The sequence below is a fragment of the Phoenix dactylifera genome, chromosome 14, assembly GCF_051530095.1.
Source record: "Phoenix dactylifera cultivar Ajwa chromosome 14, Ajwa_hap1_PhDact_Kaust_v1.1, whole genome shotgun sequence".
Taxonomy (NCBI): Eukaryota; Viridiplantae; Streptophyta; class Magnoliopsida; order Arecales; family Arecaceae; genus Phoenix; species Phoenix dactylifera.
Window position 1 is genome coordinate 20,978,985 of NC_143203.1, and position 20,288 is coordinate 20,999,272.

The 20,288-nt window shown below is 40.2% G+C and overlaps 3 protein-coding genes across 4 annotated transcripts; 1 reads left to right on the plus strand and 2 right to left on the minus strand.

The window, feature by feature from the left end:
- Positions 1 to 439: 439 nt before the first annotated feature.
- LOC103719308 (importin subunit alpha) lies at positions 440 to 18,475 on the plus strand. 2 transcript variants are annotated; one of them, XR_015972962.2, is made up of 12 exons: positions 564 to 1,019; positions 11,202 to 11,298; positions 11,390 to 11,481; positions 11,581 to 11,712; positions 11,837 to 12,022; positions 12,126 to 12,289; positions 12,377 to 12,455; positions 13,943 to 14,071; positions 14,239 to 14,366; positions 15,509 to 15,893; positions 16,500 to 16,618; positions 16,697 to 18,475. XR_015972962.2 is itself a non-coding variant. In XM_039132538.3 (10 exons), exons 1-10 carry the CDS (start codon positions 795 to 797, stop codon positions 15,882 to 15,884), a joined length of 1,608 nt encoding a protein of 535 aa, XP_038988466.3. In that variant the 5' UTR covers positions 440 to 794; the 3' UTR covers positions 15,885 to 16,160. The 2 variants fall into 2 exon arrangements, 1 of the variants encoding a protein (XP_038988466.3); XM_039132538.3 differs by lacking the exons at positions 16,500 to 16,618; positions 16,697 to 18,475 and having other exon boundaries at positions 440 to 1,019; positions 15,509 to 16,160.
- LOC149751394 (uncharacterized) lies at positions 5,926 to 7,234 on the minus strand. The gene is made up of 3 exons (XM_089927100.1): positions 6,398 to 7,234; positions 6,180 to 6,313; positions 5,926 to 6,091 (listed from the first exon to the last, which is right to left on the minus strand). The coding sequence occupies exons 1-3, from the start codon at positions 7,203 to 7,205 to the stop codon at positions 6,008 to 6,010; spliced, it is 1,026 nt and encodes a 341-aa protein (XP_089783226.1). The 5' UTR covers positions 7,206 to 7,234; the 3' UTR covers positions 5,926 to 6,007.
- LOC103719328 (pentatricopeptide repeat-containing protein At2g13600-like) lies at positions 16,427 to 18,250 on the minus strand. Its single transcript, XM_039132541.3, has one exon. It carries the CDS (start codon positions 18,248 to 18,250, stop codon positions 16,685 to 16,687), a length of 1,566 nt encoding a protein of 521 aa, XP_038988469.3. The 3' UTR covers positions 16,427 to 16,684.
- Positions 18,476 to 20,288: the final 1,813 nt, after the last annotated feature.

Here is a 20,288-nt window from a genome sequence, read left to right on the forward strand (position 1 = left end):
CAAGAATAGTTGAAGTAAGGCTGCATATATATATATTGGTAGAATGGTCACTCATGTTAATCTGGCGTGAGTGCAACCAACTGAGCGAAGATACAATACGTGGCAAAAAGATGGGTGATAATCTTAGACCATATCCATAAGATTTCTTCGGAGTGATGGGCAACAAAAGAAGCAACCCAATCAGCCGTCCTATTCGCCTCTCGGTACATATGAGCAACCTGAAAGGAGTCACAGTCTCTTTCCATTCGCCGTATATCGCTAAGAAAAAAAATGGTCGTCTACATGTCGCTCAGCGTCCTAAATTCAATCGATCACCATAGCGGAGTCTCCTTTCAAAATGATCTCGCGAGCCTCTAGGATGCTCTTTACACAAGTGACGCGCTTTCATGCCGTCCTGAGTTCTGCTTTTATGATTGTCGTGCCGCCGATATACCATCCTCCTGCATATATCAAAACTAGAATGGCGAACTAAAAAAAAAAAAAAAAAATACAATAACAGAAGTATTTATTCAATTTCATAAATTGCAATTTATATGGAAATTTATTAAATTCGTCTCCTCCTTAGGTTCCTGCTACTAATTACCACCCTCTGCTCTCGCGCTTTTTCGGCCATTTCCTCTCTCTGTCTCTCTCTCAAAAATCTCGACCCTAAAACACCCAAATTTGAGGTTAAGAAACCCTAATTCTCTCTGCCATTCTCCCACTCTATCTCGATTTCGATCGCAATATCGATCTTCATTAGGTTTTAATCGGTGAGGAGGGGAAGGAGGAGGAGGAGGAGGAGGGGAGTAGCGATGTCTCTCCAGCCGACGATGCGGACGGAGGTCCGGAAGAAGGCCTACAAGACGGGGGTCGACGCTGAGGAGGCGCGGCGGAGGCGGGAGGACAACCTCGTCGAGATCCGGAAGAGCAAGCGGGAGGACAACCTCCTCAAGAAGCGCCGCGAGGCCCTCCTCCAGCCTGCAGCCGCCGCCGCCGTCGCTGCCCAGATCGATCACCCTGCCGGGATCGAGAAGAAGGTCTGTCCATTCATCACCCAGTCTTTCCTTTTTTCATAAATTTTTTGCCCTTTGCATTTCCTGCTTGTTTCGTGATTGGCTTTGTTTGCTCTGAAATTGGAGTATCAATTTGATTCATCTAACGATCAATGCCTCTTATTTGAATTTAGTTTGGTTTTTTTATGTGCATTGGTTCGTACTGTGGGTTCCTCTGATTTCATCCTGCGTTGGCTTTGGTTGTACTCGGTAAATAATACTGGATATATCTGGATTCAATTGTATTGACCTGGTCTGCATGAAACTAGGATCATGAATGTGATATAGCAGTATCTCATGTAGTTTACAGAAGGAATTCGTATCTATTATGAGCAGCATTTGTTGTTTATGCTCTGGAGCCTGTTAAATTATTAGGCTTGGACATGTCTGACATGACTGTGATGAGATTGCATTATATTTATAATGAGATCATGAGGGACCATACTGTATTATGCTGGATCTCTGTCAGTTTGCCCTGCCAAAGCCTGTTTCTTTTCAGCAAAACCACGTATGTCCTGTGTATCAATTTTATTTCTCTGTGGTCAAATTAACATCTTTGGTCTACGATCATAAAATGTAAATCTATATTATGTGTTACGCAATCCCTTGGATCATAAGTTCTAACTTGATCATGTTATTTACATATTAAATCATGTAGAATTCCTTTATGGCTTTTTAAAATTATTTAGTTTTCTCTAATATGCCCAAACATGTAAATTAACAAACTTGGTAGAGCTTTTAACTTCTAAAACATTTTAATGAAAGAAGATTTGGGAGTAGAAAAGGATAATTGAATTGATAGGTTGTATATAAATATTTTTGAATAATCAAACATGATGCTTGTTTCGTTAGATGTGCTATATATGGGCTTATGATGGTGGGAACTAGACTGGTTATATAGATGGCCTTCTATTCTTCATTCATCTACTTTATAGTTGATGCAATCCAAGCAAAAAATCTAACTGGGTTTCCTAATTATTTTTTTTACAATTTTAAAACAATGTACAAGTCAAAGAAAAAAAATCTTATTATTTGCATTCAATCTATGATGTGATCCAATCTATCCCCCTCTACAGTTCATGGTCCGATCTCATTCTTAACAACATTGGTTCTCAAATGCTAGAGTTAAATGTTGGAGGATAAGATTCTAAATTTTTATAATGGAATAAAAGCAGACAAATAGAGTATATGGAATGCATTTTTGAGGGGAAGAAAAATGAAAATATGGCCCTAAACAATTATCAATGGCCAAGAATACCCTTCCTAATATTTAACTATCTTGCATCTATATGATTGAATGATGGTGAGGTAGGTCGGAGTACCATGGATAGTTGAGAAAATGATGTTGGTATTCTGTGTAATTCCTTATGCTTTTGAGACTTGAGGAAAATTTTGAAGGAGCAAAGGAGGGTAGTTAATTTTATATAGATCAGAATATTGGGCAGGCAAAGGGTCATTGCACAGAAATAGACATCACAAAGATGAGAGTGCCAAATGAATGCACGATCAATTTAGGAATGAAAGTATGATTTTCTGAAAGAAAGAGTAGGAGTAGGATAAGTGGCGAAGGACTGTAGATGTTTAGTGTATGCATGACGAAGATTTGAGGAGACCTCATTGACGGTGGGGCTTGGATTTTTGTCAATGGGTTTTATGAAAGATGAGAAGGCATAACATAGCATAAACAAGTTCTGTTGTAAGATCTAAATGTCCATCTGCATAGTCGGCATTACCTGAAGATGTAATCATTAGCAAGAATGTGCATTAAAGGATTTCTGAAGCAAACATTTAGAAATTGTGTTGATTATGGTCTATAAATAAATAGTCATTATTAAGGAGAAAAAAGAGAATAAACATGAGTCTTAATCCATTATCAAGTAGATAAGATGCAGCCTCCTAGACTATAGGAAGACTATAAGAGCTAGAAACAAATTTAGGCCCAAGCAAGATTTGGAGACCTTTCTGGACCAAATTATTAAATCTACAATAAAATACTATAATAATAGAATGCGGGTCCTCCTAGACCATCATTTGACGTTTATCTTCCAAAAAACTATATTGTCTTTTTTTGAATAAATCAACTCGATTTCTCATCCAACAACATGATATACTCATCATCGTCTCATCTCCTTTTCTTTTTATGCTTATCAACTTCCAATTAAAGATCAACGGTGAATTAATGTTGATTTCCTACTTGTGTTGTTGCTTTAGATAGAATCATAGAATTGGTAAAATATTTGAATTCCATGTGACATCAAATTTCAAGTATGTTCAACTCACCATTGAGAGCCTTCAGTACCTTTTAGCCCAAGGAATTCAAGCTTACGCCCAATGCAAGTCCCTTCCCACACCTCCTTTATCTGAGCCAGGAAGTGGTCACCTTGTTTTGTTTATGCAGGCCAAGACCTGGTTAACGTGCTATACAGGGATTATGCAATCCCTTGTAAGGGCTTGATTTGAAAACTGCTTCTGTAGAACCATTTGTGGCTCTCAATTTTAAACCTTTTCATTGGAAGCTCATCTTGCCTGCAAATGTCTTATAAGCTACTAGCGACTAGCCACGTGCAATGCACAATTGCTAATATGGATACCCATGATTCCATTGGACTCGTCCAATTAAAAAGAAGATGTTGATGGTTGTGATCACATTATTTATCACTTTTCTTTTAAAATTATATGAATAATGCTGCACAAGATTTTATTAATCATTGCAATCCGATCACATGCAATGCAGATGATATTTTAGCATATGATGAATGGTCAAGATTTGATTCACCAAATGATGGGCATGTATTGTGATTTATGTATCAGTTGAATTTTTGGCTGAAATTAGTCATTTTGACCGAATTGATTGGTTTCACTTAGAAGTAAGCTGAAACTGAACTTTGAAACTCATTCTTCGTTGTCTGCTTAAAGTGAGTGGTTTTAAATTATAATCCTTTTTCACACAACACTGACCACAAGTAGCCATGGATGCTTCTTTGAGGCCCTATGTTGGTGATGAGTGCAATACTTACCAGGTTGAGGCCACTACTAACACCCCATTATAATACCATTGGGAACAATTAAATAGGAAATAATTGTTCACAACAATATTTTTTTAATATGAAATATAATTTTCTACAACTACATGCATTTAGTTAATAACTTCCAATATGTGAGAAAGAATGCCCAAAACTCCATATATTTGCACGTTCTTCCAAAAATTGATGAAGGAAAAGACTTGAATATGCTGACTGCTGAAATGTTTCACAATTGCTAAGTATCATAAATTTTCCAAAAACAGAATTTTTTCCTTAAAGAAGTTATATATATAAATATATCTTTGGAATACAAAATATCAATATTCTTTATGAATTATATTTCACATATACTATTATGAACTATAGTTAACACAATACTAACTTCAGGCTACAATTGCAAAACTATATGAATAAAGAACCTATCTATAACAAATTACTCCAAAATTTTGTGAAATAACCTTATCTTTTTTTTAATTGAATTTTTCCTATATTTTTACCTGAACTTCTGAAGCTTGAAGTGAAAATGCTGAAACCTCCAAACCAAGGTCCGCCGTACCGGTCCGGACCGGTACCGTACCGGCCGTTACCGCGAGCCAGACTTTTTTTTTTTTAATGTTGTCTCTGTTGGATCTTAAATTAAGTGAAAATTGATGTTTTTTTATTACTTTTTTCATGATTTTTGATATTTTCATATTTAAATTTAGGGTTGAAATTTGAAACATATATGATGCATGATTGCATGTTATGTTTTCCTCCCGTTCCAAATGATAAAATCATACACATAAAATATCTTCAAATTAAGATACAATCATTTACATACATTTAAAGTACTCTAGGATATCTAAAATCGGGACGAGTGCCGATGGCTCTCGTAGATATCTGGATCATAAGTATAATCAGGAGGAGGCAAATCAACCCAATCAGAAGGAACGCGCGCCAGGTTATAAGAACTGTCGGATCTCTCGCTCACGCTCTGGCTCTGAGAGGTGTCCTCTGATTGTGTAGGGGCCCATCCAAATATGGCGGAAGCAAAATCCAATGCACCATATCCGTATTCGTCAGACTGAGGCTGTGGATAATAGAATCCGTATCCGTATGTTGTCGGATCTGCAGTCGTATCCTGTCTTCCTGAACGACCTCGAGGAGCCCGTCTTCTATATCCAATAATATCCGCACGATATCTATCAGGTGGTCGACCGTGGTCCGTATCCTGTGTAGCACCCATAAATTGGGACTCACCGGTGAAATAAAGACCACCCTCCGGCTGTGTCTCATGAGTACCATACTGTCCTCCGCTCCCTCCATGGCTAGAAGATCCATCACCACCAGAACCTTCATCGCTGCTAGTCCAAGTCTCTTCCTCGACACTCTCCATTGGGATTCTTTGTTTTCCTTTCCTGGCCCTCTCTGTCTGGCTCCCCTGTGCCTGCGACTGATCAGCTCTGGGAGTGCGTGGAATATTGCGCTCAGCCCATTGCTCTGGATCGACCCCAGCTTCGGTGGCTATGAAGGTAGCTAGTCGTGGAGGCGATCCTGGCTCGTCAAGCTCGGGCTCCTGCTGCTGGCCTACAAGCCAGCCGAGTAGTGAATCATCGTCATCAGCGGTGAAGGACCCGTAAATCGGATCTGTATACTTGAGCTCCACTTCCTCTTGGATGCACTTTAGCCTCAACCGCAAATTGTAATGCACATAAACAAGGTCGTTGAGGCGCTTTTGCGTCAAACGGTTTCTTTGTTTGCTGTGGATAAGGGCGAAGGTGGACCAATTGCGCTCACATCCACTAGAGGAGACTGTTTGGGAGAGGATCCGGATAGCTATCCGCTTTAGATTTCTCGCGGATCCGCCAAAATGCACCCACCATTCAGTTGCAAAAATATTTATGAAAATTACATATATGATAGTTCCATAATAGTAACTAAGTAACACCAGGTGAATGTTTTCCTGATGTGTCACATACCTGGATTCATATTGTGTTTGCTGACGACAGCCGCTCGTTGGCCAAAACTGTAGCTGCCCTCTCTAAATAATTTGCTCTGTGAAAAATAAGCATAAGAAAACCATGTTAATAATTGAAGATGCTGATATACTTACACATGCTGGTAATTACTAAATCATAATTACCTCTTCAAGACATAGGGCCGCTTTTTCTGGATCTGCCTCCATCTTGTAAATCACATTACGCAAAGCATCCAGAAGTGTTTCATCCATACCAATTCCATCTATGCTGTACTGAAATCGGGGGTTTAGATAGTATGCTGCACATATACGAGACTATCTTAGCATAATTATATAATTATATCCATCACTATAATTGTCACTATAATTATATCTTAGTTTACCTGCTAGATGTAATTCCGTACCCATTTGCGCTCCCCACCGTTGCTCAATGATGTTGATGTATGACCGGCCATGTGCTGGATCTGCCTCTATAATCTGATCCTTTGCCTTGACCATCATGTGATACAAAAACCCCATCTGGGGGTAGATCTCGCTATCTACGGCCCGCAGCACTTCATATAATGGTTTGATAGGCTTGACTATTGTAGTAGCCCGCTGCCAGAATGGCTGTCTCGTCACCAAGTCTTCTATCTTGCTCCCTTCAGTGCCGGCATAAGAATATCTACTATCATACCACTCGGGACTGGCAAACATCTGACGTAGGGCTCCTCTCTTCTCGAGTATGCTATCAAGTGCGATGAAGTTGGTAGCAAACCGTGTGACTCCTGGTCTCAGAATCTCTCCCCCTGCATACTTTCTCATCAATGAAAGAACCCAGTTATGGTTATAAATATACCTCGTAATGCGTTGGGCTGTCTCCACCGTTTGTTGCACCCTACGGATCTTTCCAATGTCCATCAACATAAGATCGATACAATGTGCAGCACATGGGGTCCAGAAAATATGTGGCCGCCGCTCCATCAAGACCTGCCCGGCAGCCTTATATTGCGGCCCATTATCAGTGACGACCTGCACGACATTCTCCTCTCCTACCAGATCAATCACATCCTCCATAAGTTTCAGCATGTACGAGGTGTTGTGCACATAAGCCGAAGCATCAATCGACTTGTGGAAGAAGGTCTTAGCATCACAGTATGTCAGGAAGTTGATGATGCTCCGCCTGGTCGGACCGGTCCAACCATCGCACATAATGGTTAGTCCATATATGGGCCACTTGCTCTTGTAAAAGTCAATCCAATTCTCCAGCTCCTCCTTATTGTTGTCAAAAAGCTCACCGTATATATCCTTCGGGCCTGGAGGAGCTACACCGGGACCGGCAGCTTGTATGGCGGCAATGGCAGACCTGTAGTATGTATTGTCTGCCACATTCGCTGGGATGTGGCTGAAGTGAAACCAGGATCCAATAGCTCGCCACATAGTTTTCTTCTTATCCTTCATCCACATTGTGTCTACCCTCTGCTGCCTTGAATCTCTACTGGGGAGAGCATGCGGATCTACATCATGAATTGTCGCTCCTTCTGGAATTCCTCTAGATGACTTCTTTCGGCTACCAAAACTACCCAGCATAGATGCAATCCGGCCACGTTCTTTGCCGACGCCCTCCCTTACTGAAGTTGTCCTCAAGAACTCTGGATCTTGTCTAGTGCTTCGAGAACCGCCGCCCGACTCGTATGCAGGGGGCTCAAATCGAGCCCTATGCCTGGCCACCTCCTCCTGCTGCCACTGATCATCCAGGCTTGCATGCATGGCCGCCTGAATATCTGCCTCCTCCCCATCTAGATCCTCGACCTCCTCTGGCTCCCTAGAGTGATAGGAAGGTGGCTCTGCCGCTTGGCGATCGACCTCCGCCCTCTTCTTGGAAGCCATCTCCTTCGCTTCTTTGGCCTCAGCGAGATTCTGCCTCATCAGCACACGAATCTCGTTAGGACAATTTCGGCACGTAGCAACCTCACCGGAATTTCCGGCTAAGTGTTGCTTCAACCTGGTTACCCCTCCTCCCTTGAAAACTTTGTCGCAAAACTTGCATTGAAACTGGTGTCGTTGCCCCTCACTTCCAAGTCTTCGCCCATAAGACCAGCCAATATCACGCTTTGCAGGGTTCGTTTTTCTTGATGGCTCCATTTCTATCATAAAAGGACAACTTATCAAAAAATTAAGCTAATAAAGTAAATTTTTGCATTATCTTATTATTTAAATAATTTATAAACTATTTTTTTTAAGTAAATTATTAACAAAATTAATGAAATAATATAGGATAAAAAAACCGCACCTTAAATAGTCTCCGCTGGATTTTTTGGGCAGGACCTCCTCCTCAATTTGTGGGCTATCTCTCAAATCTTTCCGTCTCTGATTACTCTTTAGAGACTCACTCCTGGATTTTAGAACCTCAATTTGTTTGGAGTCTGGACAGAGCCTCGTTCGGTTTTTATAACCGAACGAGAGGCTTAAGAAGTGGCCGAGACTCTCGGCCACTTCGTGCTGTTAATCCAAGATTAGCAGAAAAGAAGTGGCCTTTCGGCCACTTCTTTCGTTGATTTGATGGGAAAGAAGTGGCCGGAGGCCACTTCCTTTGTTTTTTTATGGGAAGGAGTGGCCGGAGCCCACTTCCTTTCCCATTAAAAAAAAAAAAAGCTGTGGCCTGTCGGCCACAGCATTTTTTTTTTTTTTTGAAAGAAGTGGCCCGTTGGCCACTTCCTTCTTAAAACCACGCGCGGCGCGTGGTTTTAGGAACCACAGCGAGGCGCTGTGGTTCCCAAAAAAAAAAAAGTTTTTTTTTTGGAAAGTGGCCCGTGGGCCACTTCTCCCTTAAAACCACGCGCGACGCGTGGTTTTTGAAACCACGCGCCGCGCGGTGGTTTTAAAAGCCACAGCGCGAAGCGCTGTGGTTTCTTAAAAAAAAAAAAAAAACCGTACCGACCGGAAACAGATGAAAACCGGTTCGCGCTGTGGTTTCTTAAAAAAAAAAAAAAAACCGTACCGGCCGGTTCGCAGATGAAAACCGGATAATACCGGTTTTCATCTGTTTCCGGTACCGGTCAAGGACCGGACCGGTTTGTACCGGCCGGTACGGGCCGGTACGGGCCGGTACAGCATTCCTTGCTCCAAACTAACTGAAATAGAAACTCCACATTATCCAACTGAAATCAGGTTATTAGACCTTGCTCATAATAGAGAGATTTAGAAAGAATGTTAAGTTCATTTATTAGCTTCAACCTTTTCAAAAGGGTAAAATTTAATAATAAAGAAAATCAGAGGGTAAAATTAGAAGAGTAGGAGGGTAGGCTCCCTAGATTGGAGTTTGAGCCATGAAGATGCATGGGGATTTACTTTTATGTGGTAGAATAAATATGATATAATAGTTGGCAGTAAGGTTCGCCATACCGATATCAGAAGGCATACCAGCCAATGAACGGTTTGGCATAGCATGAGTCTGTATTGTGCTATTCTAGGGCGTACCGAAATAAGGAGAGCTGGAGAGGGAGAAAGGAGAGAGTGGAAGAGAGAGGGGAGGAAGGTTGAGGACCAAGGAAAACACTAACCCTAAATTGAGCGAGCGAGCGAGAGGAAAGGAGGGAGGGAGTGACGGAGGAAGGGGGAGGGTTGAGGAAACCTTAACCCGAGCGAGAGAGAGAGAGAGGGAGGGAGCTCTCGGACCGTCGAATATCGGTTGGGGGGGAGTGGAATCAAATCGTGAGCTAGCAGAGCCAGGGGGGAGTTTAAGTGAACTGGCCTAGGTCTCAATTAAATTGCCTGAACCATGCCGGTCCTCGACTAATCCAATTTGATACGCCCTGAACCTACCGCTTCACCATAGTTTAGCCATCCTTAGTTGGCAACCTACTTAATACTAGGCATGTTTCGTAGTTTTGTGGCACTTTTTTGATTTTGATGGCAGAACTATTTTTCACCACTTTTATTTTAATTCCCTTGACTTATAGTCAATTGTTGTTGCGTGGATTGCGTATAACCCTACTAGCTTTGTGGTTTATTGAGTCTTGCAACAAATTCACATGCAAATTAAATTGAAGATTTTTGACGGTGTTAAAATTCTGTCAATAGCTGAACTGCTTGTGCAGTTTTTGGAGATGACAGCCATGCTTATTTCTTTCTTTCTTTCTTTTTTTGCTAAGGTGGATAGATCATACATGCCTAGTATGAATACATCCAATAAAGTCATAAAACAAAATGTGGCTCAATGCAATAGGAATAGCTAGGGTATTGGTCCAGAGAACGCCTTCGAGTGCTCCGCTACAAATAAGACCACCTAGTCCACCGCGCTGTTTGCTTTACAATAGACATGCTTGGCGCCCAAGATGTGCATCCGCTCACACTCCACCGGATATCAAGCAGGAGCGGGTGGGCAGCACCACCCTCCGTCTGACTGCAAATCCAGCCGATCACTATTGCTGGGTCACCCTCGATCATCAGGTGGTCAGCCCTCAAAATCTGCCTCGCATAGGTGGCAGCAGAGGCGGCACGGGTTTTTCTTCATTTTTAATGATATAAATATCTATGTGCCTCTCAGTTGTAAAGTACTACAGTTGACATTGCTTGCTGTACTGGGTGATTTACCCACCTATCCTTGTGGATTCTATGCATCATGCCTGATTATGACATATTTTTGGAAGCCTTTTTAATAATACAAGTATCTATGGTGTGCCTCCCAGTTGTAAAGTTTTACAATTAACATTTTTTTTTTTTGCTGTACTTAGTGAGTTACACACCAATCATGGTGGCTTAGATGCGTCATGGCTGATTATGTCATATTTTTGGAAGGAAAAAGTGCTATCACAGAGACTATTAACCTTGAAATCGTACTGTAGTAAGGACAGTGAGAGTGAATACTGAATACCATGATTTATCTTTCAGTAATAATGAGTATTTTGATTCTGTAATAATGTAGGGGCATCTACAATTCAAAAAGTAACTTCATCATAATTCTTTGGCTTATCTTTTTAGTTTAAACCTTTTATACCCATAAGATTGGTTCAAAAACTTATTTTATTTTGTTTTTACAAATGTAATCAATTTGAAAACAGTTTGAATTTTGAAATATGTTGGTTGGGAAAGGAGGAAAATTGTTTTGGGCAATTATTGAAGAGGTGATCAAGTAGCACCTAACTCTCAAATATTTGATCATTCTTATCTCTCTCAGTTAAAATTTCTGCTTTATGTACTCTGCAGTTGGAAAGCCTTCCTGAAATGGTGCAAGGAGTATGGTCCAATGATCCTGCTATGCAGTTGGAAGCAACTACCCAGTTCAGGAAACTTCTTTCAATTGGTATGTCTACATATGCTGAAGAGAATATGCTTGTTATCTATTGGGGCCTGGACAGGTTCTGTTGTTGATAAACAATTAAATATGTTTCTAGAAAGGAGTCCACCTATTGAAGAGGTCATCAAGACAGGGGTTGTTCCCAGGTTTGTGGAATTTCTCTCAAGACATGATATGCCACAATTACAGGTATGGTGTATCTTTACTAGTTTATACCAATGATAAGCTATATTTCACTTGGTAGTTGTATTTGGTAATTTCATAACTGATGTATTTAAATTTTTGCAGTTTGAGGCAGCATGGGCATTGACTAATGTGGCTTCTGGGACTTCAGAGCATACCCATGTTGTCATTGATCATGGTGCTGTTCCAAAGTTTGTGCAACTTTTGAGCTCTCCTAATGATGATGTTCGAGAGCAGGTTAATTGCTTTGTTATTTATGTTTCTTCTCTGTATGATCATCTATAGACTAACTATAATTCAAAACCCTCATTTTCTTCTAGAATATCTGGTAATATTATATTATCTTCCAACCTTTAAACAGGCTGTATGGGCCCTGGGTAATGTTGCCGGTGACTCACCAAGTTGTAGGGACTTTGTTCTTGGTCATGGTGCTCTCCTACCATTACTGGCTCAGTTAAATGAAAATGCAAAAATATCGATGCTGAGGAATGCTACATGGTCGCTATCCAACTTTTGCCGTGGGAAGCCTCCAGCACCATTTGATCAGGTGTGGGGCTTTTTTAAGTGTCATTGATACCCATGAGAAAAAATCTTAATGTTTTCTTTTAAGTGCAATTCTGCTAAACGACCTTTCTGATTGGTCATACCAGACAAAGGTTGCACTCCCTGTTCTTCGGCACCTTATTCACTCAACAGATGAAGAAGTCCTAACAGATGCTTGTTGGGCACTATCTTATCTTTCTGATGGAACTAATGACAAAATTCAAGCTGTGATAGAGACTGGTGTCTGCCCAAGGCTCATTCAGCTTCTGCTGTAAGAGCTATCCATTCACTTCTTTGTTTTGTTTGTTCCTTTGTGTATTGTTTTTACCATTACTGACAATTAATGGTTCTCCTTCAGTCATCCATCTCCTACAGTTCTTATACCTGCTCTTAGGACAGTGGGAAATATTGTCACTGGAGATGATGCTCAGACTCAGGTTTGCATATTATTAGGATGCAAACTAGATGGCAATTGTTTACTCTCCTGCAGAATTGGTATAGCTATACTTCATGCTGTAGCTCACTGCCACAATTTTTGGGCCTATATATATAGATAGAGAGATAGATAGATCGATGAATATATATATCTATATCTATATATATATATATATATATATATATATATATATATATATATATATATATATATATATAGAGAGAGAGAGAGAGAGAGAGAGAGAGAGAGAGAGAGAGAGAGAGAGAGAGGACTAGAATCTGTTTAACCAGATTTGAAGTCGGATTTATCAGTCTTGGACAGAGGATGTCGGTCCGACATTGATGACTGAGCTAATGTGATCTACTACCACTAAATTGCTTACACACCAAAAATCATGTAATTCTGAAACTCAGTCTATGCATCGTGTGGCAAAATATAAACATTGTTTCATGTTATTTGAACTATTCTTTTTTGACCAGTTCAAATAACATGAGATAATGCATTTTTTTAACCACTTGGTGCATAAACAGTGCATTTTTTTATGATTTGATGCATATGCTGGGATCTCCAAATCATATAATTTTTGGTGTGCAAGTATTTTGGATGTAGTAGATCACATCTAATGGCCTGGATCATCAGTGTTGGACCCTCATCATCTGTCAGGACTGACTTGATCCAACTTAAAATCCGGTGGACTGGATTCTAGTGCACCTCTATACGCACACGCACACACATACATATACATATATACGTATATATACACACATATAATATGTATGTATGCATAATATATATGATCTGTTTGAACCTACTGACTCTGAGTAAATGATTTGAATCTGTTTGTTACCCCTGATGTTTAGGAGATACTCAAAATATCGGATTTTTCTGCATGATCACGTGTTTGAGTTTTCCTCAATGCAATCAATACAAATCTTTAAACCACTGTCTGTTTATATGCTGCTGCAAGTTGGTGCTTTTTCTGTGACAGTGGGGGAGTATGGGTGCTCCGAGTCCTGATATTTATCATGTACCTGTAAAGAGTACTGGTAGGCAGCATGGTTGTGGAAAAGAGGATAAGGGTAAGCTGGAACACTGAATTAATATATTAGGATTTATGACCGGGGAACTTGTCTAATATCCTGATAAACAAACAGCTGTAATAACTCACCATCAAAGTGGAATCTTATATAGCATCTTCACTTCAGGAATTTCAACGCCTCAGATGACTATATCAGTACAAAGGATAGTTATTTTTTAGTGTCAGGTTCAGTACTCCAGTATGCTGTCCTTGGAAGGCATATTGGAGTGTATGAACAATGAACATCTCCTCGTTGCCTTTATTGTTAAAATGGGTTCCCAACTACAAAGCTTAGTATGTACACCCATAACATTGAGTTCTTCTATTCTTATTTGCTGGGTGTTAAACTATTTCTTTAGCTGTAATTTGCCTATTAAAGATTCAGACTTACTAGTGGTGCACGTTCTTAGGTTGTAATTGACAACCAAGCACTTCGTTGTCTTTTTCAACTTCTCACACAAAATCATAAAAAAAGCATCAAGAAAGAGGCATGCTGGACCATTTCAAACATCACTGCTGGGAATAGAGCTCAGATCCAGGTAAAGTATGTGCGAGCTGGAGTCAGACCATTTCAACCAAGCAGTTCCTTGTCTTTTGTTTTATTTTTTTCCCCCTCAGAAAAAGAAACCTCAAAGTGGTATAGTGAATTATTCGTTGGAGGAAACCCTGATTTTAAGTACCTTTTTTGATCCATGCCATGCCACAGGCTGTTATTGATGCAAACATCATTAATCCTCTAGTACAGCTGCTGCAACATGCAGAATTTGACATTAAGAAAGAGGCAGCATGGGCTATATCAAACACTACATCAGGGGGTTCCAATGAGCAGATCCAGTATGTTATGCTTCTCATGTGAACTTATTAGTGCTTTTACCTATTTTGAGCTATTAAGCTGGCCTGACATAATATCTTGACCAGTTACGCATGCTAATAAATTGCTGATCTGCAATGTGTTGTCCGTGCGTCCTTTTCAGAGTGAATCTAATGCATGAGCTCAATTATCAGTAGTTTGGTATTCCTTTTCGCGCTGTTTGGTTGCTGTTGACATGAAAACTAAACAATGGAATATCCATCCTTAATACCTGGTATATATTTGTAAGGAAAATTATCTGTAGGTTGACAAGATTCTTAAGTGGATTTAAATTATTATTTAGGTTTGATTGACCTTTTAAACTTATTTTTAAGTCAACCCTATTTCCTTAAAATATCTTTTTGAATGATCAAAATGAGTGCATGTGAAGTAGAGTATATGTTACATATTTCTATGTTGCCAATTGTGTATATGTCGCTGTAAAATATGTTGATATATTTTTCACCATGATTAAGGAAACATAATTTGTTGTTTGTGATTATACACCAAGGAAGACAACTTCCTCTCTTGCATGAGGGGAAGGCACACCCAATTCATTAAGGTAAAGAAAAATAAGATGAAGCCCGTCACAAAATAACTTTTAATATAAAATTCAAGCCAAGGACTCAAGTCCTGGATGTCCCATGGGACATCGGGACAGGGTACCATCCCCAGTGTCGGGATAGTACCGTCCTACCAATATTCCAACATCTCGATTGGTATGTCTTTGAACATCCCGTCCCCAGTGTTAGGATGGGGTGGGATGGCGGTGCGTCTCGTTCCACGGAAAAGCCAGGACAACCTCATCCAATAGAATTTAATACCTTGGTTCAAGCAAATGAATACTCATCCTTGGGAACATTGTTAGACAGATGAATTATGTTGCTTGTGATAATAGCATATCACTAATTAAGGTAACTTTTAATGTGATATTGAAAGCTGTTAAGATATGAAAGCAGATGAATATTTTTCATTGTCTTCAATGTTGTTAGGCATTGTTCTTGACTGTGTACTTGTCAATTAGTAAATATCTTGCAATTATGGAACGTTGAAGGTATAACTTCAGATTCTTCTGCGTTTCAGAATTGATAAAAACCTTTTTTCCGTTTTGCCTTTCATTTTGCAGCTTTTTGGTGAGCCAAGGGTGCATTAAGCCACTATGTGATCTTCTGGTATGCCCTGACCCAAGAATTGTGACTGTGTGCCTTGAGGGCCTTGAGAACATTCTGAAGGTGGGTGAGGCTGAGAAAGACTTGGGTAGAACTGGAGGAATAAACCCTTACGCACAGATGATCGATGGATGCGAGGGGCTAGATAAGATCGAGAATCTGCAGGGCCATGACAACAATGAGATCTATGAGAGGACCATAAAGATCTTAGAGAGGTTCTGGGTTGAGGAAGATGATGAAGGACAGGTCGTGCAGGGATCTGCCGAGGGCACAGCATTTGAATTCAGAGCTAACCAGTCCTCTGTTCCTTCTGGTGGCTTCAAATTTGGTTGAAATATGCTGGTACAATTCTAGGCTTTCTTTTTGTTTTTCCTTGTTTTCTTGTCTTTATTTTTTTGTATGAAATCTGGGGTGTATAAAATCACCCAATAGAAGGGTCAGGGTTTTTGGTCTGACCCATCAACAGCTTTAGTAGCAGAGTTCATGAATGCTGTTTGCTATTGTAAACATCAGACTGATGTTTCTGTTTAGTTTTCTTGGAGAAGTGCAAATTAGTATAATTGGATCATTATTTTGCTGTTATAAAAGCTTACTAAGTGTTATCAGTTATTCTTGTTCATATATGGTCGAGAGTTCCTTTTATGGCCATGCTGATGGGTCACCTTAGTCTTGACTTCCAATTGGTTTTAGCAGTGCTGGTGATTGTGTTGTAACATTGCTCTGTAGTGTGTTCTAACAGTCACACAGATTATGGTTAGTTGGAGACGTTAATATGTATAACTGGTGTTGTCTCTGCATGCAGTTCAGTTCTTTAACAAGGATTTTGTACTTTAAATGAATGATGGTAGTATCTCCTTCTCTCCTTTTCTTCTCTCTTTTTCTTCCTTTCCCCCCTAATTACTGAATGATGCTAGATTGTTCTTTAATTATCTTCCATAATTTGCACAGGTCATGCCATTAACATGCCGGGTGGTGGTCTCTCTATTACCGAAGGGACTTCCAAAAGGAGCCTGGATAGTTTTGGTTGTGATTACATAGTGTGCTCTCTCTCTCACCGGAAACCCTAGGTGATTTATTTTTTCCTCTGCTCCACCAATTGAATTTAATGGATGTTTATAGCCTTCTTTCTAATTTCACCTCTGCAGGATGAGAGGAGACTCAACCCAGCTGGTTCCCTGCTGCTTTCTTCGAACACCCACCCTTTCCATAATCTCTTTCAACTCATCCACTCTCTTCCAATCCCCCCTATCCCCATAAAACCCCAACATCATTGCGTAGATTGCTGGGTGATCCTTCTCCAATCTCTGGATTGATTCAACAGCAGACAACCCATACTCCAAACTGGAGTGCAGTCTGCATCCTCCGATCAGTGCTCCCCAGACAACCATGTCCGGCTCGAATGGCATCTCTTTGATCAGCCTCTCTGCCTCATCAAGCTGTCCAGCCCTACCCAACAGGTCCGCCATGCACCCATAATGCTCCATCCTTGGCTCGATCTTGAACTCCCTCTGCATCGACCGGAAGTACCTTTCCCCTTCCTTGACCAGTCCACCATGAACGCAGGCTGTCAAGACGCAAATGAATGTCACATGATCAGGTCGAACACCTTCCTCCTTCATCCTCTCGAAAACTTCCGGTGCTCTTCTGGAGAGACCATGCCTTGCGTAGCATCCGATCATGGAGTTCCATGAGACAAGATTATGGACTTTCATAGACTCGAACACTTGGACCGCAGAATCGATGTCCCCACATTTGCCATACATCTCCACAAGGGAGCTTGATAAGATCATATCAAATGGCAGCCCAGACTTCAAAAGCTGTGCATGGACCGACTGGCCTGCAACAAGGGAACAACACCGAGCGCAGACACTGAGCGTTGCGGAGTACGTGAATTGGTTTGGCTTGATGCTGCAGCATCTATGTATCTCAATGAACAAATTTAGAGCGTCATCAAACTGCCCGCTGCGCTCATATCCTTTGATCATCGACGTCCATGCAACCACATTCTTCTCAGGCATCTGATCGAAGCACCGCTTTGCATCATCGAGGCTGTCATTATCGATGTAGCCATTGATCATTGCAGTCCATGCTACAACATTCCTCTCTGGCATCATCGTGAAGGCCTGCCGGGCCTCAACAACACTCCCAAGCTCCATGTATCCGATAATTACAGCAGTCCACGATACCAAATTCTTAACACGAATTTCATCGAACACCCGGCGGAGAGAATTCGGATCTTTCAACTTAGCGTAACCGCTGATGAGAGCAGTTCCAACGAACGTATTGGAATCCAATGCCATGCGGATAGCAACAGCGTGAAGATGTGGGACAATCGCGGAGCTGGCTACTGAAGCAGTGATAACAGTGGCCAGCGTCGATCCGGTGGGCCTCAATCCTGACCGGACCATCTCTAAGAAGTGACCGAACACACTGAGCGAGTCGCCGGCGCGTTTGAAGCCGGCCATCATTGTGTTCCATGATACGACGTCCTTATGAGGCATTTCGTCGAACAGCTTCTGGGCGTACTCGATGCATCCGTTCCGGGCGTACCCAGAGAGCATCAGATTCCATGATTTGATGTCTAGATGATGGGGATTGTCTCGGAACAATCCGGCCGCATCGATCAGGCGGCCGTGACGGAGATGGGCGGCGATGATGGAGTTGAGGCGGACCGTGGAGAGGACCCGGGCGCCTGACATGGGAGCGCATGAAGATCGGGGTGTTATACGGTCTTTTAAAATATTGTTGGGAACGACTGCTACGTAGCGTTTAATGGTTTAGATTCTCAAAACTGTAGAGATAACGATATTGGTGGTTTAAATTAGAGTGCACAACGAAAGTACGGTGATTTAAATTATTTTTCCGCTGGTTAGAAATAGTATCTTTTTGAATTAGAAAAAAATTGGATGGTTTTTCTTGTTAAAGCATTTGTCGCCAAAGAAAAAAATGTTTTTGATTCTTGACTGATTTGGGATTTTGAATCTTGACTGATTTGGATGTAATTGTGTCATTTTAATTAGTAGGTTCTCCTATCTTCTGTGCTAAAAAAAATTCTAGCACCTGGAGTCTTGGGCCGGTGGAATATTGGTGTATCTCAGAAATGTAGAATATTTCGGTGTTGATTACTTTTCTCCTAGATTCGAAGCTTATACTCATATCATACCTCCATCTGATTGAAAGAAATTGAGATTACTTATCGATCTTGAGGAATGTTCTATGCTCAAATCTTCTACTACTGAGAGTATATTAGAGTTTGTTTATGATTCTGTAATAGATCGATTAATCAAGAATAGAAACTAAGATGTTGATTTTTAGGTATCTAATTTCAATCATCGACAAAAAGCTTAAGTTTTGGGGTACTGATTTAATAAAAGCACACCGACAAGTTGGATATTGAGAAACTTGAAGGTGAGATTAGGACTATGACTCCATACAACATGTAGTGCCCCAAATTGGATTACTTTGCCAATTTTAATCCGTTCTCAGTTTTTTTGGGTTTCAAAGTTGTTGATGTTGGATTTTAATAGTTTTGAATAGGTGAATCCAGCCTATCTAACTGAAGTGAAATTTTAAAGCAAAAGAAAAGGTAACCTAACACTTTAAAATGTATTTTCTAACCTTTGAAAAAAATAGAATTAGTTTATTAAATTTGATTATGATCTCCATTATAATTTGATTAAATGGGCCAAGCATGTTATTTTTAAGGTCATAATTGTTTTAAAATATGTTACGTACTATAATATAATTGTAAGATAAAATTTAGAAAATATGATTGGGTAAATTATTAAATCTGTTTATGTATATTCTCAGCACGGCTATAATCTGGCCCCGCCAATGGAGATGATGCATTAGCCTTGTTGACTTGTAATTTGAGAAACTGATTTCAATACCAAACAACCAATGATTAGAATAGTGATATCTGCTATCTAGCACTTATGCATTCTGTATCTGCTATCTACCCATGCCATTAGGTTACATAACTATTGCTTGATGTTGAGTCTGATATTAGTTTATAAAGAATAACTTTTTGAAAAAAATAGATATATTATTCGAGATTTAATTTATTCCTAGTCACTATCATGTAATTTAATTATTTATTTGTTCGACATGCTTAGACACCATTTTGATGTATTATATTGCTTACTCGGTTGGTGTAGTTCATATTCTTTTTTTTTTTCTATTTTTCAGATCCTCAATCATGATTACTTGAAATTTGGAAAAGTATGCTAGATCATCTAAAGATATTCGTAATTGTTTGGACTTCTAGCATAGCTTAGTTAGACTAGTTTAGTTTAGTTTGAATATTTTATTCAATTTAAATAATAATAATTGATTAAAATAATTTGAGTTATGTTACTTTGGGATAATTGATTATGAGAAAGATTTGATTAGATCTTATTTAAATTAATTTCGAGGATCGAAGAATTATTATGATTGCTTTGAAATTATTATGATTTGGTCAGTACCCTTGCATGCTTGTATAGTCCACCCGACAAGCATGCGGCACCTATTACGCTCTAGCATTTGGCAAAGTCTGAAAAGGAGTCATCCTCCTCTGCTGTGTTCAACCAAGGCCCTGCTCTGTTTTTGTGCCGGGCCATTTTCACCTGTCCTTTTTTCAGCTAATGGTACATGTTCTCACCCCTTCAGATTGCTGCTTAACGAAGGAAGCAACCTCCAATAAACCTGCATTGGTTCATGTATCATGAATCATCTCTTCGCAGCTAGATCCAATGC